This window comes from Vigna unguiculata, chromosome 8 (assembly GCF_004118075.2).
Source record: "Vigna unguiculata cultivar IT97K-499-35 chromosome 8, ASM411807v1, whole genome shotgun sequence".
In the NCBI taxonomy this organism is placed as follows: domain Eukaryota; kingdom Viridiplantae; phylum Streptophyta; class Magnoliopsida; order Fabales; family Fabaceae; genus Vigna; species Vigna unguiculata.
This window is the reverse complement of record NC_040286.1, coordinates 31,707,264-31,723,965: the sequence shown is the minus strand read 5'-3', so window position 1 is coordinate 31,723,965 and position 16,702 is coordinate 31,707,264. Positions and strand designations below refer to the sequence as shown.

The 16,702-nt window shown below is 28.5% G+C and overlaps 1 protein-coding gene across 1 annotated transcript; it reads left to right on the top strand.

Moving 5' to 3' along the window:
- Positions 1–10,026: 10,026 nt before the first annotated feature.
- On the top strand, positions 10,027–13,040 carry LOC114193244 (ADP-ribosylation factor-like protein 8c). The gene is made up of 6 exons (XM_028082965.1): positions 10,027–10,312; positions 10,484–10,565; positions 10,700–10,732; positions 10,843–10,964; positions 12,394–12,555; positions 12,675–13,040. Exons 1-6 carry the CDS (start codon positions 10,275–10,277, stop codon positions 12,790–12,792), a joined length of 555 nt encoding a protein of 184 aa, XP_027938766.1. The 5' UTR covers positions 10,027–10,274; the 3' UTR covers positions 12,793–13,040.
- Positions 13,041–16,702: the final 3,662 nt, after the last annotated feature.

Sequence of the window (16,702 nt, the reverse complement as noted above, 5' to 3'; positions counted from 1 at the left end):
ACGATAATAATACGTAATAGTAATATTTTTTTGTGTTGTGTCTTAGTGACTTATATTTTCCGGGGTACGTAGGCTGAAAATGAAACAGCAACAACCTAGTAAACAGTTGTAGAGCTTTGGAATTCGACATTTTCACACTATTGTTTGTGTTGACTATTGTGTCATGAAAATAGTGTCCTAAATAGTATGGTAAATGGACTTCACTGTGATTGTTTTATCCAAATTGTTGCTTCTCTGGAAAAACAAGAGTGATGTTTTGTCTGCTTAAATATATATCCCACATGTTCATAAATGATTCAGAAAGCGTAGTTCACTATTTTAATGTAATCATGCTATGTTAAAATATATATACGTCATGTACCATGTTCATATAAAACATTATCCAAAAAATATTCTTTTTTTTTTTCGTGGTGGACTATAGTATCTTAAAGTTTCATCTAACATTAAACTAATTTCATCAGAAATTAAGCAAAGTTTGTTAATAGTTTTCACTAAAAATTAATAATATTAAATAACTCGTTCTAAAATTCAACATATTAACTAATTATACTAAAGTCTTTGATTATCCCAAAAGAAAATGAAAAACACGCTAACAAAAGAAAGTAATAGAGGGCAGAATTTGTAGCTTCAACAGTTGAAAAACTATATAGAGAATTCAGATCCCTACACAAAACTTTAAATGCCTTTATAATATTTTGAATGAAAGAGAGAAAAAAAGGGCTACTTTTTTATTATATATATATATATATATATATATATATATATATATATATATATATATATATATATATATATATATATATATATATATATATATATATAAGTTTGTACGTGTTGTTTAGCTTTTTATGAACCACGTCTTTTTACATACAAGTCGATAAAAAAGTAAAAATTTAAACATTTTCACTAATACATTTTATTATTAACTGAAATTTATTAAAAATTTCAAATTTTAATAAGTTTTATTTTTCATTTATTCACGCTCTCTCTCCATTTAGATCAATGCTCACCAAATTATGGTTTTAAACAAATTTTATTCAATTATATAAAAAAAATGCTAACAACTATAAAAAAATTGTTATCATATTCTTGAAAATAATATGCATTTCATGTAATACAATAAGTAACATACTTTATTTCAATTAAATATATTTTTAAACAATTAATAGTATTTTTTTTTCACTAAAACTTTATAATCAAAGTGATCGTTATAATTTTTTTATTACAAATTCATGAAGGTTCTTGATGACATGTGAAATTAATTTCTTTTTTGAAGTTTAATGTGTACGATGCGCATACATATTTTCTTAAGATTTTGATAAGTTGCTAATATAATTAATTTTTAAGAATATATAATTATGAAACATTTATATAGAAGTTGTTGTATGCATGTTTCCTAAATGAACTTTATTTTTAACGGTTGTTCCCTTTATTATTAGTTTAACTCTCATCAAATTTAAAGTGTCCTTATTCTTTATTGTAAAATAATTTACGCGATTCAAATATATTTACATTTTATAGAGGGTAACGTAACTTTAAAAAACATATCATATTCACGTTCTTGAGAATGAATTTCTTGAAACACAACACTAATATCCGTCGGAAAGTCAAGCTAATCACGTTTCATCACGGCAAGAAATTATCAGTTACATTGAACATGTCTCAAAAACCATGCAAGATATGATTTTCACTGGTTAAATTTGTCTTCATTATAATATATATATATATATATATATATATATATATATATATATATATATATATATATATATATATATATATATATATATATATAACATAACAACACATCTTAATGAGTTAAAAGATGTATTTAAATTTTTTCTAAACTTTAATTATTAAATTATGTTCGACTTTTGTGATGTATATAATAAAACTGTTCAATCATATATATGTCAAAATAATTGCGAAAATTTATTATAATTTGAGGATTTACTTCAATCTAAGTTTAACTTTTATATGATTAAGTCAAATAACCGATTCAAACTTTTACAGTAAGGAGTGAGTAAGTGTTTGTTAAATATGAAATATAACCGATTTAATTAAAATTATTATTAAAATGTTTATTATTTAACAAATTAGTCATTTGTTTTACTTTTTATGTTTAAGTTTAGTTATAAATTTTTTTGGTTTTATTTGCAATAATTATATACTGTATTTTGTAAAATGTATATCAAAAAAATTGTAAGCAATATTTAAAAGTTACAAGCTTTAACATAATAATGATTTTTAAAATTTGTAACTAAATTTTACTAAACTCAATCAGAAGGGTATTAGTGTGTTACGTTAGATTGAGTAAAAAAAAAGTTCCAACAAAATGTTTTTAAGTTGAATATTACATTAATTTAAATTTGATCCTATAAATAACTTGCCAAACACAAAAATATTTCTCTTACTCTAAATAAGGAGATTCATTCTAAATATATAGAAAATGTTGTTTTACTTAATTAACATTGAAAATCATAATAATAGAGATACCTTTAAAGGGTAAATTATGACAGAAAAGTCAAGTATAATAACAAAGTCTCTTATACCCAAAATTGAACTAATAATATTAATAAACTTGAGATTGAAATTCAATTTCCCAAGAACACGCAATTGTCGTAACATGTTTGACTGCAAACATGACTATCTCAATTTGAGGTTTCCTCAAGGTCACTTATTATCACAATTTTTTATGGACTTGGCAAATATTAGCTTTTTTGAATCGTTGAATTCAATCTTCTATTGCCTATATATCGACTAACAACTTCTTTTGTAATTATTTGTTGATTTCCTTCCATGTATACATTGCTTTAATTTGTATTTTTCAAAACACCAATAATTGTGTTATTGGTCAAAGATAAAATTGAGTATATTAGTGGGACAAACTTCATTTTACCGAAGCAGTTGATTGAAATGGTTAGAAGTGAATTTTAAGCCTAACTCAATCCAACAAAATCAGCTTCTAAGGTGAGGATTGCACCCACTTATATATTATGAATTGGCCTGATTTCTAGTTGATGTGGGACTTCCAACACACCCCTCACGCCGAGGTATGTTCATCTCGTGCGTGGGACTAGAAATTAGTGGGTGGTCCGTTAGGAGCTCGAAATCGGGTGAAACAAAATGTCCAAGAAAACTTACTAGGATAAACTCTAACTTGACTCTGATACCATGTTAGAAGTCGGTTTTGTGAGGTTGAGTTAGACTTAAAACTTACTTATAACAGAAATTAAGTAAAACTAAATTTTACTTATCTTTATATATATAATATAATTTTAATATGATATTAGATTTTTTTTATCAGAGTTATTAAAAATCTATCTTAGTCAACATTTAAATCTATATCAATATCACTAGTTATTAGACTTTCAATAACTGTTTCATTTGACATCTTCAATATCTTTTACAAATCACACATTAATCAAGATCAATTTATATTATATAAATAAAACAAACTTTACCTTACACTAACTTAATGTAATAAGACTGAATTAGGTTTAAATAATTTTCCATTATATTAATATTTTCTACCATGTATAGGTTCCAAAAAGTTAACGATACCTGCCTCTTCTAACCGCTACAGGTCCTCAAGTTGAAATTTCTCAAGCTTGAGTTGTTAGCAATTTTATTAAGCAAGTTGATTTTATGTATATAATCATTGTCTCTATATCCTTAATCATAACTAATACTTCAAGAAGAACAAGTAAAACTAATTCTATACAAGGTTACTGATACATTAATTTCATTATATATATTTAACATAATATTAACATTGCATTGGTATTTATTAATCAGTACGGATGATTAGTTTAAAAACATCATGATTCACCAAACTGTTCTTTGTTGAATGAACCAAGCGTGAAGAAGGTATATAACATTTCAAAATCAATGACAACCTTAAATATGGTGATTGACTTTAATTATACTATATTGTGTTTTAACATAAATTACTGTTTGTTGATTGCAAAAACAGTGACCAAGACGTGAATAACACCTCAAATACGGCATTGACTCTAATTATACTATATTACTGTATTTTACGTTTTATTTGAATATAAATTATGTTATCGATGTAAAAAAAAATATATTTTTTATGATGAATTTGCTAAAATAATTCAATAAATTTTTTTTTATAAAGGATGTTTTTATATTGAAATTATACTTAAAAAAGAAGCTTAATTAGTTATATTGTAGGATCCATTTTTGGTAGATAGTGTGTATGTTTTGATTGATTTTGGTGGGTAGAGTAGCAATGTTTGACGTAGAACAAAAAACAACTACCCATGTTGGACTTAACTGCGTAGTGGCACCTAATAAGTGATTATACGAAAGTGGCTTTAAGCTTTTCGCTTTTTTTTTAATGACTTTGTTATAGGTACGTCATTGTAACGTGAGGGTGGTGTGTGCAACCACTGATCTTCTTTTGGGGTTTCACATGTCAGTGAGAGACAGAATTGTCCTACACAACCAGAGTGAGGAATGATGCCTGTGTTATTACGTTAAAAAGTGTTTGAGTTTCAAAGTCATGGGGACAATGATTTTCAAAATCATCAAACAACATAAATTAATTCTTGACTATAAGGAAGGAGCAACAACAATCTTCAGAATCACCGATTAGCTACGCTTGTGCTTAATTGGAAACCTTTATCATCATGTCTAATGGAGTATTTAATGAAAATAATTATCCAAGTACACAACTTTCAGAACAAGAATTAACAAACAAAAAACAACTATGCATCACAACGCTCTATCTTTTCAACTTCCTTTTGCCACTGTTGGCACCTTTAGACAAACAACTGCATGCGTGTAGAGCTCTCATCAGATCAAAAATCTCCATTATGATTCGCTCAATTATAGTGATTATTAGGTGCTTAATATTATATTTGATGGCATCGGAAATCGTATATGGAATAAAGATAAAGATAAGATAGATTTACAACGTATTGTAGAGTTGTGTTAAATTTTAAGTTTATTTTAAGATGGTGTTGAAAGTCTCATATCGACTAGAAATAATGTAAATTCACAATATATAAGTGAATGCAATCTTCACCTTAAAAGTCGATTTTGTGGGGTTAAATTAAGCTTAAAGTTCATTCTAACATGGTATCAGAGCGTTAGAACTTTAGACATTTTGTTCCACCCGATATCGAGTTGCTAACGGACCACCCACTAAATTTCTTGTCCCACACACGGTATAAATATATCCTCACCTTACAAACTCTGATTTTGTGAGATTAAATTAGGCTTAAAACCGTTCGAACAAGTTCACATTGTCACCCTTTATAATATATAATTTAATGTAAATCTTACTATATAAGTTAATTTTGTAAAATTGAAATATTTATTTTAAAATCTATTTCTTAATAAATAATCTTTGGTAAAGATTCATCAAGAGAATAGATGAGATTAATATTTTTGTTCGTGTTCATATATAATATAACATAATTTAATTTATCTATTCAATATATACACTTCATGCTTACATCACTATTATTGGCTCAAGAACATTAGAAGTTGACGTTGCTGACTTCACGGTCAACTCCAATGTTAGGTGCTTCCTCTCAAATACACAAATTTTCCAATTGGGAAAATAAATACGTAAGATTATTGAGAGAAAAAATTGACAAGGCTGGTGTTTTTTCTTCTCCTTTAATTCGTTTTCTCGTAGATATTTTTCATGGACTTTTTGGATCATGCATTGCATATGTATATACATTAAGCTTTCAATTATTGCTGAGTGGCTTCTGTCTAAAACGTTGCATTCAGATCAAACACTTAAATATATATACATACTGAAATTAGTTTTGACGAAATAATTTAGCATTGCGCAGACGCAAGCTAATTTTGGTACAAAGATTGTGAGAAAAGTCTAACAAGAAAGGAAAAATAATGCATAGCTCATGTTTTAGGGCTGCTGGAAAGTAATTGATAAAAAATTCTCAGCCATGGCTTTTCAAGTTCGGTGAAAAATACTTTTGTGCATGTATTTGTCATTTCCTTGTTTTATCAGTGACTAAACGGAAAAAAATAAATAAATAAGCACACAGACAACTGGCAATAGCTTAAATCCACAAAAATCTAAATATTAATTAATATATATGAATTAACAATGACCATTCAATAAAAAAAGATGATCAAATTATACTAATTTATTCTCTTTTAATTTGTCTGATATGTTTAGCTTTTAGTGTGGAGGGTGCATAATAATTCATTAAAGTTTGAGCATTTTGTGTTATATATTTCTCACAAAAACTAATGATCGTTGAAATAAGCAAATTAGCAATATGCTGATAATTTTTCTTCTCTCAAGAAAACAACAAACAGAACGTGAAACTGTGGGCTTTTGGACTCACCTAATGGGGCATTTGTTGGTTGGGTTCGTATTTTCATATTGGAAACTGCTTTCTGCACCCTTCAAATTCTACCTATAGTTTTCAAAACCCAAAAATGAAAAGAAACACATTTTCTGGAGACAGTTAGACCAAAAAGATTGCAAAACCTTTAAAAGATGCATAACTTTATGTTAGGTATAATGTAACAAAAATTTATCTCAATTTATCTCTTTTACTTAGGCTATTGTTAAACTTTAATTTCCTATTTATTACATTTCAAATTGTCAATTAAAAATACAATAGGAACGTACCGCGGAGTACAAGTTCTTTTTGAAAAAATAATTAAAATCATTAGTAATATTCTTTTTTAAGTATTTTTTAAATTAAAAAACTTATATATACAAATTTAAATAACTAAATAATATAAAAATATATTTACAAATTATATATTATTTATTCTACTTTAAAATGGTTAAATCACAGTAGAACTTAACTATAAGTTTAACGCTATTTGTAATATATTAAAAGTTTAAATATAAAACTATTACTGTAATATTAAGACCTGAAATATTAAATAACTATTCTAAATTTGTTTACTTATCAATCACCTCAGACCCGAGACTCAATCTTGCAATTTTGCAAATAATTTTTTTTTATCGTAAATATAAAAATAAATTATAATGAAGACTTACCCGATCAGTTTATACCACGATATAATGAATAAAAATTTTAGCATGGCAAATATTTTTTTCTGTTATTTACTAAAGTTATCTTAAAAGTTAATTTAGTAAATATTGAGCGACTTCTCATGCGTCCAAAATTATTACATGTATTTATTTTTTTAGTTGTTGCAATCTTGCAACATCATTAAATAAATAAATTATCTACAGCAATGAGAATACCTACTAAGGTTTAGTTTTGGAAACAAAATGTTAGAAAAACCTTATAAAGGGGTGAATATTCTTCAAAAACAAAATAAAATTTGAGATATAAAGCTAATTAAGGAATATATTAGCATGTACAAATTTTTTTTCTTAAAAGGACTACTTTTAGTGAAAGACAGGAAATAATAATAATAATAATATAAAAATTTTATTTCAATTGTGCTAATAAACCTAAAGAATTCGCCCCAATGTATTTAGGGCTTCAGGCAACTCCAAGAAAAAACCCACACGGCTTTTGTTCTTGTCACCAACCTTTTTCCTAAGTTCATCTCCATCCTATTTTTCTTTTCTTTTTTTTAAGAAAATGAAAAAGAAAAAGCAATCTCTGGATTTGATACCTTACCTATATTTGTATAGGTTGATTTTTGATCCGGGCTCACTTAGAACACAGCTCACTCAAGTTGAATCCGTGGTGAGCCAAGTTGATTCACCAATCCGTAAATAAAGTGTCACACAAATATTTTTTTTATTAAGTTGAATTTTACATTTTGGTCAGGTTCGATTGTTATTTTTAATCAACACATAAATAATTTGTATTTTTGTGATTTTTGTTTGTATTAAAGTTTATTTCAATTTTAATTAGAATTAGAATTTAGTTTTGACTGAAAAAAATAAAAATAAAATTGTATTTTTTTTAATTAGGTGAGTTCGTAAGTCAACCTATTTAACCCACCAACCCGTGATAAGCTGGGTCAAGTTCGAATTTTTTAAACTCGCTAATAAATGAGTCATGTTAGGTTGACTCAATAAGTGATAAACCCGTGATGGTCTAGCCGGATCAGACCGGTACCCATTTTGACAACTCTATGTTTTATATATCACCCCATGCATTATTTAATATTATTTATCAATTTTATCTCCGCTCACAAGAAAGTGTAGTAAATCTTACTGGAAATAATAAACCTAGTTCATTATATAAGATTGTATGTGAACAATGTGCATTAAAATTATCTTAATATTCGATTGTGCATATAATTGATTATTTATATTTAGAATGAATTTTTGTTGGGATAACTGAAAAGATGTTCTAAAATAATTTTAAAACTATGCATGCAGTTGAAAAGAAATAAAGCGATTTAAGCTACCGATTTTTAGATGCAGCGAAACAATTTATTTAAAAAAAATAGTTTTTATAAATTCTAGCTATTGTCTCTACTAACACAATTTTTTTTTGCAATTTTTTTTTTCTAAAAAATAGGGGAAAACATAAGACTTCCAATTATGTTATTATAAGTTAATGATAATTAATTGATAAAAATAAAATTAACTAAGAAAACTTAATTGTTCTTAAAAGCCCTTTGGCTTAAATTACATTTTTGCATGTATTAATAAACCAACAGTTTATCTCTTGAATTAAGCTCGAAACCAAGAAATAACTCTTCACGTGCGAAATTATAGAAGGTCCCTTTAAGATCAAACAATTTCATCGAATTAAGTATAATTGTACGTGTGATAGCATCTACTATACCAGGAATATCAATGAACTCTATTATTGAAATTGCTCAGGATACCCTTTTTTAGCTTCTAGAATCTATTTCTTAGTTCAACTCTTACCTTACTAACTGGAATCAAAGAATTAGTAGACATGCTCCGCCCAAAATGGGAATGAGCTAGGGTTATGAACTTAGAATCGAAAATCTGATGATCGAATCGATTCCATGATTCTAAGTTCATTTTATACCGGACCCAACCGAAATAGGGTTATATACATTCTCACTTGTGTTAAAAAGTGGGATAACCTATAAAAAACAACTTATTCCAGAAGGATTTATATTTATTTCGGAAATTTCATTCCGAAATACATTTCATGCATCGAAAACATTTTGTTCAAAAAATCATATTTTGTTCTAAACATTTCATTTGGAGAATCTTATTACAGAAATTATAGAAACCTTATTTTGAAAAGTTTTCAAAATATATAATTTAGAAGTCACTTTTTCTAAAGACAAAATGATCATTCCGAAAAGTTAAGGAGTTGCATCAAGAAACTGTGGGGTGCAGAAAGTAAAGTAAAAGCTTGAGTTTTATTAAATCTGCATCTTTAATAACAATTTATAAAAGAAAGTTAACTTCTATTGAATTCTGTCCAAATTTTGATATGAATTATTTAATTTAAGCAAACAAAAAATACCGTTGGATTTGATTAAAAATTAGAAATTGATAAGTTCAAACTCTAATTAAAGAAAAATAACACAAGTTTTCATCATTTTTTTTTCAACGAGAGTATCCTACTTATTTTCTTACACAGCATCCCATCTATTATTGTAATTAAAAAAGGATATATGTGTTTGGTATGAGAAAAAACATTTTCCATAAGTGAATAATAAGGAATGCTAACATTACCTTTTTTCTTTTTTAAAAAGTATATTTTTATCAGATAAAATTTGTTAGATTTTAATAAATCTCGCTTCAAATTTAGAAGTCAAAAACAATTAATCAGAAAATTTTATAAATTTTAACAATTTCGTTGAATAATAAAAAGCATAGTCAAAATCTTTCATTATGTAATTATTGATAGTTTTTAATAAATTTCAACCATGTATATGTATATTCACACACCTTTTCATTTGTGTGATTTATTAATTTATTTCCTATTTATGATTACTTTTTACGAATAAAAGAATATTATAAATAAAACGATATTAATTGTAGAGGTGAATGGAGAAGGAGGAGTGTGTGTGTAGATAGAGTAGAAGCGGAGAGATTGAGAAAAGAGAAAACGATGTAGTATTGTTATTTCTAAATGAGAAAACAAGGTACTAGAAAGAAAGGAAGAGAAAAGAGAGGGAAAAGGACAAGACATGCACATTATGTGTGCGGCATTCCTATTTTAGATTCCATTTCTATTCTTCACATTCCATTATCGTATCTACCTTTTCTTCCTTGGTCCGCGAAGTTTCTTGTTTCCTCCAACTACCTCCTTCTTCTCTTTCTCTTTCTCTTTCGCTTTCTCCCTCTTTCAATTTCTCTTCTCGCTTTCTTCCATTCATACACAATGGGTCTTTGGGATTCCCTCCTCAATTGGCTCCGCAGGTAAAACCTCATTTCTACAATACTATCTATTCATATATTTTGTTTTCAATTTCGTGTGATTTTGATTGAGGATTTCTGATTCAGATAGCCTTGTTAAAAGTTGAGCTTAGGTTAATTGATTTAATAAGGGTTCCTTTTAAGATGAGTTTCTGCATGTTGTGTGTGTGTCAGCTTGTTTTTCAAACAGGAGATGGAACTTTCCCTCGTTGGCCTTCAGAATGCTGGAAAGACTTCTCTTGTCAATTCAATTGCTGTGAGTTACTTGCTTCCTGCATTGCAATTTACTTAATTTACAAACCCTGAAATTCAATTTTCTCACACAGTTTTGTTTTGCTCTCGTGGCCTCGTTTTCACATTGCATTGATGTTTCGTTTTGTTTACCTGCAGACTGGGGGCTACAGTGAGGACATGATTCCAACTGTGTGTATCTTTGGTTTATTTATTACATCTTCCATTAATATATATGTTTGAAGATTGTGAGCATGTTTTTCTTTGTATTGAAATGTAATTCTTGGTATTATTAAACCCAGGTTGGGTTCAACATGAGAAAAGTAACCAAAGGAAACGTCACGATAAAGCTTTGGGACCTTGGCGGACAGAGGAGGTTCCGAACCATGTGGGAGCGATACTGTCGCGGTGTCTCTGCCATTGTGTACTGTCTCTCTCCATGCTCTCTCTCTCATATTTATATATCAATGCGTGCAAGCATATGTTCATTCATATACTTGCATGTCTTTCATTCTGTTTCTTTAGTTCTGGCTTTGGATCACATGTTGCCTATAGGTTTAGACTAACTGGATATTTGAGTATATAGTTTTAACGGTAATGATTGGCCCCTCCCTCCTTTAAAGTTATGAAGAAACTGGCAAAAAAAAAAAATTCTCCAAAATAAGTTGAGTTAAACACATTGACTTTTGATTTTTTGGTACCCCAGGCTTTATACAGTTTTCTAAAGTTTTTGAATTTTAAACAAGAAATTGTCTGCATTATGCAATTTCATTGTTGTTTAATTCCTAATTAGAGTGTCATTTCATCCCATTTTACTAAACATGCTTCATATCGATAGAGGGTTTTTTGTGGTTCCATGGAGAAGTTTATAAAGAATCAACAGTGTAAATGACACCTCTGTCCTTCTCCTAAGGGTGCATTTGTTTCAAGGAATAGTAAGTTAGTTATTTTTGGGAATATGATCTTTTCATAACATAAATTTTAAAAATAATTCTTGAGCATTATTAATACCCTGGTCAGTGAGACATTTCCAACTCTTACATTACTTTTATTTCCATAATGAGGGATGGATATGCAGCTTTCCCGTTCCTAAGCCATGTTATCAAACAACCGCTACTGCACTACCACTACTACCACATTCTTCCTTCCAACCTTTGAATTTTAAACATTCCCAGAAATGTTGACTGCTGACCAAACAATCATTAGCATGTTTTTTCTTCAAATGCTATATACCTTGAAACACAAAGACCACCTCTAAGATCTTTTAGGAGAAAAGGAAAATTTTAGTGAAGCCTACTTTTATAATGATTACCTATACTATTCTTTAAGTTTATTTAAGCTATCAGGGAAAAGACTTGGGCGCAGTTTTTATTTATATCTCTAATATGTCCCCTCAAGCAAGTAGACTTTGGGATGTAAGTGCAGACAACTTTTATGTCACCACTACATTTGCTGAAGCATAATTTGTTATGGGATGTTATTATTAAGAACTGAACACCTGGCTTAATTCAATATGATGTTCAATCATCCTTGAAGTATTATTCATTAGGAAAGACTCGGGAATTGGCATTTATATTGCGTAGATCTCTAACAACCTATAATAGAGGATACTGACCCCAAAAGCATTTTGTATAATGTGGGCTTTCCTGTTTATTTTTCAAACACAGAATGGAAAACCTAAACTTGGTTTTGTCATAATGTGTTGTTTCCGATGATGATCTAATGGAAGATTAGTCATGCATGCTTCATCTTGTGGAGTGTTATTATTATATATAGCCCTTTCAAGTTATTTGAAGTGCCCATTCTCGATGCTTCTACTCTTCGGTTCCTTTCATTAATGGATGCAAAGACAGGTATGTTGTAGATGCTGCTGATAGAGATAGTGTTCCGATTTCTCGAAGCGAATTACATGAGCTGTTGACAAAACCTTCTTTGGGTGGGATTCCCTTGCTTGTTCTTGGAAACAAAATTGACAAGTCAGAAGCTCTTTCTAAGCAAGCATTAGTTGATCAGCTGTAAGTTCTAGAAACCAACGTTGTCATATCCACACACACACACACACACACACATATATATATTGAAATTTGTCATGATTGGTTGTGTAACATTGCATTTTCTCCATGGGTGATTTCAGAGGACTTGAGTCAATAAAAGAGAGAGAGGTCTGCTGCTATATGATTTCATGCAAGGACTCTGTAAACATAGATGTAGTCATTGACTGGCTCATCAAACACTCAAGAACTGCAAAATGATCTTTGGTTTGATTTGTATTTCATTTTTGGTCAAAGTGCAAGGAGTTGTTGAGGAAATTCCTTCGTGTTAGAATACATTTTCTTTAATTAGTTGTGGCTCGACTTTGTTTCTAGTAATCAAACCAGGTCAAATCTTCCATGGAACATCCTAAGCCGTCAACCAATTATTTGGTCTTGTACATTTTTTATGGTTTTTATTTTTAATAAAATAAAGTCCAGCAACTTTATTTTGTCTGGAAAATTGAGTACTAGTGTTTTTTTTTTTTATGTGGAGGTAAAAGTTTTTCTTCATGAATGCTTTCCTGATAAAATGTATTCACCATTTGAAAGTGTCCCAACATTCAAGAGTAATTTGTCTTAGAAATTGAAATTAGTTTTTAAATACTGGGCAGTTAGTCATGTTCAAATTTTGGTCCACCTCCTTTGTGTTAATGTGATAGGTATTCAAATATTGCAGTCCACCTCCTTTGTGTTAATGTGATAGGTATTCAAATATTGCAGTCCACCTCCTTTGTGTTAATGTAATAGGTATTCAAATATTGCAGCCCAAGTGAGGTTGCCAATGTTAATAGATGCCTTTTGGATGGCTTGCTATGTGGATTCACCTGCTTCCGACAACCCCTATGTTATGCACAAAAGGAATAAGACCAAATTAGTATACTGCTTGTATGGTTTTGCGTCAAAAGTGACATAAAATTGGTTATGATTGATTTTTTAACGCAGAATTGATATATATTTGATTTCCAAAATTAATTAAAAGGTAAAAAGTTTATATTGAATGAGAAATAACTAATTGTTGTTTTTGTATTGGAAAATTGATTCTGAATCATACACGGACTTAAATGTGTGATTATTTGAATATAAATACAATATTATGTTTATATTTTATGTTTCTGTACGTATTTTTCTTTTTTCTTTCACAGGTGGTAAAAATTAGGTCTTCAACTACAATTGGTTGTTAAAATCTTCTCTATTAACTCATAAATTTCGTGGACTATTGCCCTATCTTTGTATGTATCATGTGTATGAAGACAACAAATACGTGATCGTGAGATTTATCGTAATTCCATATTATTTTATTTTTTATATTTCGGTTTTTAAAATTTTTTTAATGATCATTTTTTTTAATTTTATTTGTTATTCAAATTTTTTATTTTCTTAATACATTATTAAAAATAAAATTGAAAATATATATATATATATATATATATATATATATTTTTTTTTTTTTGAAATCCGTTAAATATGATAATTATGTTTGGAAATCCAATAATATTTTTAACGGGATTTTAAAATCCCGTACTAAAATAAAATTTTGAAATTCAGTATTTGTGTGTGAAGGCTGCTCTCAAGGATCATTAATTTCAAAATTCGGTGGTATTTGTGTATGAGACTTGCATTATCTCTCGTTTCAAGAATTCCTGAAGTGGATTTCGGCATCTATTTCACAAAAAACCCAAACAAAATAATGAAACAATGTCAACATCCGTTTCACAAATTTTTGAAGTGGATGTCAACATCCGCAACACAAAAAAAAACTAAAAAAATAATAAAACGGATGTTGACATCCATTTCACTAATTCCTGAAACAGATTTCGACATCTGTTTTATAAAAAGAACAAAACGGATGTCGACTTCCTCAACACATTTTTTTGAAGCGGATATCGACATATGCAATAGTCACAAAGTAAATTTCAGCTCTTAAAGTAAATTTCAACTCTTAACAAACAACATTCTAACATTCAATACGATTAAAATTCCAACGTTCAATATGATTAAAATGGAATGCATACTAATCTGGAAGAGAAAAAAGAGATGAGGCAGCTGCATGTATGGGAACATATGGGAGCTTGGACCAGCTTCAAGCAAGGACCACTGCTACTGGGACCTCGAACCAAAGACAGGGACAACTGGGAGCTTGAAGCAGAGACAGGAAGGAACCATAAAGCACACGGACCAGAGTTTAGAGAGCAGAAAAAATGGTGGAAGAAACGGAGAGAAGGAAAACGGAATGGGAAGAAATATTTGGGCGTGCAGCTTTGCAGAGATAAAAACAAAGCACCAGTAGCCACAGTAAATTTTATTTTCATTGCTTTCAACCACTCTGACAGATAAAAATTAAGTATGGTCAAAAGGATAATGGTTAGGGTACATGAGAAGGGTTGAGGGTGCAGCGAGAAGTCCCCAGATATTTGGGACGGTGAGAAAAAGTTGAAGGTGTAGAGAGAAACACCGCTCCACTAATAAGAGTGGACATGGAATTTTGTTGAAAGTTAGTCATTTCGTTTTACACCCTCATAGATTTCTTGTACACCTTATGGAAGCAGTTAAAAGTCTGGACTACCCAAAACCCGATGCAACAAATAAAATATCCTAGAAAAATAGACGACCTTGAAGAGGATGTTGTATATTTGATGGAACAGTGCTAACAATAATATTTATACATACATTAAAAATTATATTTCTTAGTTAATCATAAAACACATTAAAAATATTTTTATTACATAATAAAATATTATGTGACACATGAAATTGACAGACTAACATTGACCCCACAAAATTAGTTTCTTGCCACTCTCACTTTTGACTCAACAAGAAGACCAAACAAATTCCTTTCCCACAAATTGGATCATCGTTCATCAAATTTATTTTTTTTGACAGTTGTTACTTGGAATAAGATATAATTTCTTCTCATATTAATTTAAATAGTTAAAATTTCTGTAGGGATATTAGTCATAAATTTATTAAAAAATTAAATATATATTTTTAAATCTAAATTACTATAAAAAATTATCTTTCCTTCTTGTATTTTATAAAGATTAGGTAACATATTTTTCTTATTATAATATAACTATTTTATAAAAAATGGTATTTTACATAAATTTTATAAAATACATAATTAAATACTTTATAATTTAATTTAGAAATAAAACACAATTTGTTATAATAATTTGAGAGAAAAATAACTTATTTAACTCATTTATGTATAAAAATTATTTTAAAATGTATTTATTATGATTTTTAATTTATTGACATTAAGGGTGGAAATTTTTATATTGTGTATTAAAAATTATGTTTGACATGCTTTTTTTTTAAACATAATTATTGTAGAAAGTAATAAGTTTATGGTTCGGAAGTCATTGTATAAAAAATTATGAAGATCGATTAAGTGTATAAAAAATTATGAAAAGTGATTAAGTATTATCAACGATTTTAAGAAGTACTATTACACTTAAGGTATAGCTTATGGCATATCCGCCATTTACTTTTTTTTTTTTATGCTTTTGTACATATTTTATTGACTCCATTAACACGCTATTGCTATAGAAATTGTTCACATGACTCTTCTTTTTGCTCTCTCTCCCTCTACACGTATCTGCAATGGTTGCTAACAAACCTTCATTCATGTTGTGTTCATTAAAACATTGCACCTTTATATACTCTTTCCAACACATTAAAACCTAAGGTCATATACCCTATCTGTGGACGCCACTATCTTTTTTGTTTTTAAGAAAAATTGTGGATTTTTATTTTATTTTATAATATTTTCTGGTTCAGATTAAAATCGTGATGATGATTGATTTTGCATCTTAAAAGATTTATTATATTGTCGGAAGTCAACTAAAGATAAAATAATTTATAATATATAAGTAAATTTAAATTTTATGGACTTAATTAAATTTATTGTGCACTTCTTACCATAATATCATAATTATGGATTAGAATTCTATCTTAACAAAATTTATTGTTTGCTAAGTATATTATTTCACTTGTTATCAAGTTTGAAGTTTGTTCTTTATTGAATATATTGTTTTTCGTTCGTTCAACTTCATGCAAGGAAAAACATTAAAAGTATTGCTTTAAATACAATCACAATTTAAATATCTTTAATATTCAATGAAACGTAAAA

Excerpts from the sequence above, each read along its gene's own strand:
- LOC114193244 (XM_028082965.1), top strand. The coding sequence starts at position 10,275 with ATGGGTCTTTGGGATTCCCTCCTCAATTGGCTCCGCAG. Across the intron at positions 10,566-10,699 it reads CTCTTGTCAATTCAATTGCT|ACTGGGGGCTACAGTGAGGA; the intron begins GTGAGTTACTTG and ends GTTTACCTGCAG. Across the intron at positions 10,733-10,842 it reads GTGAGGACATGATTCCAACT|GTTGGGTTCAACATGAGAAA; the intron begins GTGTGTATCTTT and ends TATTAAACCCAG.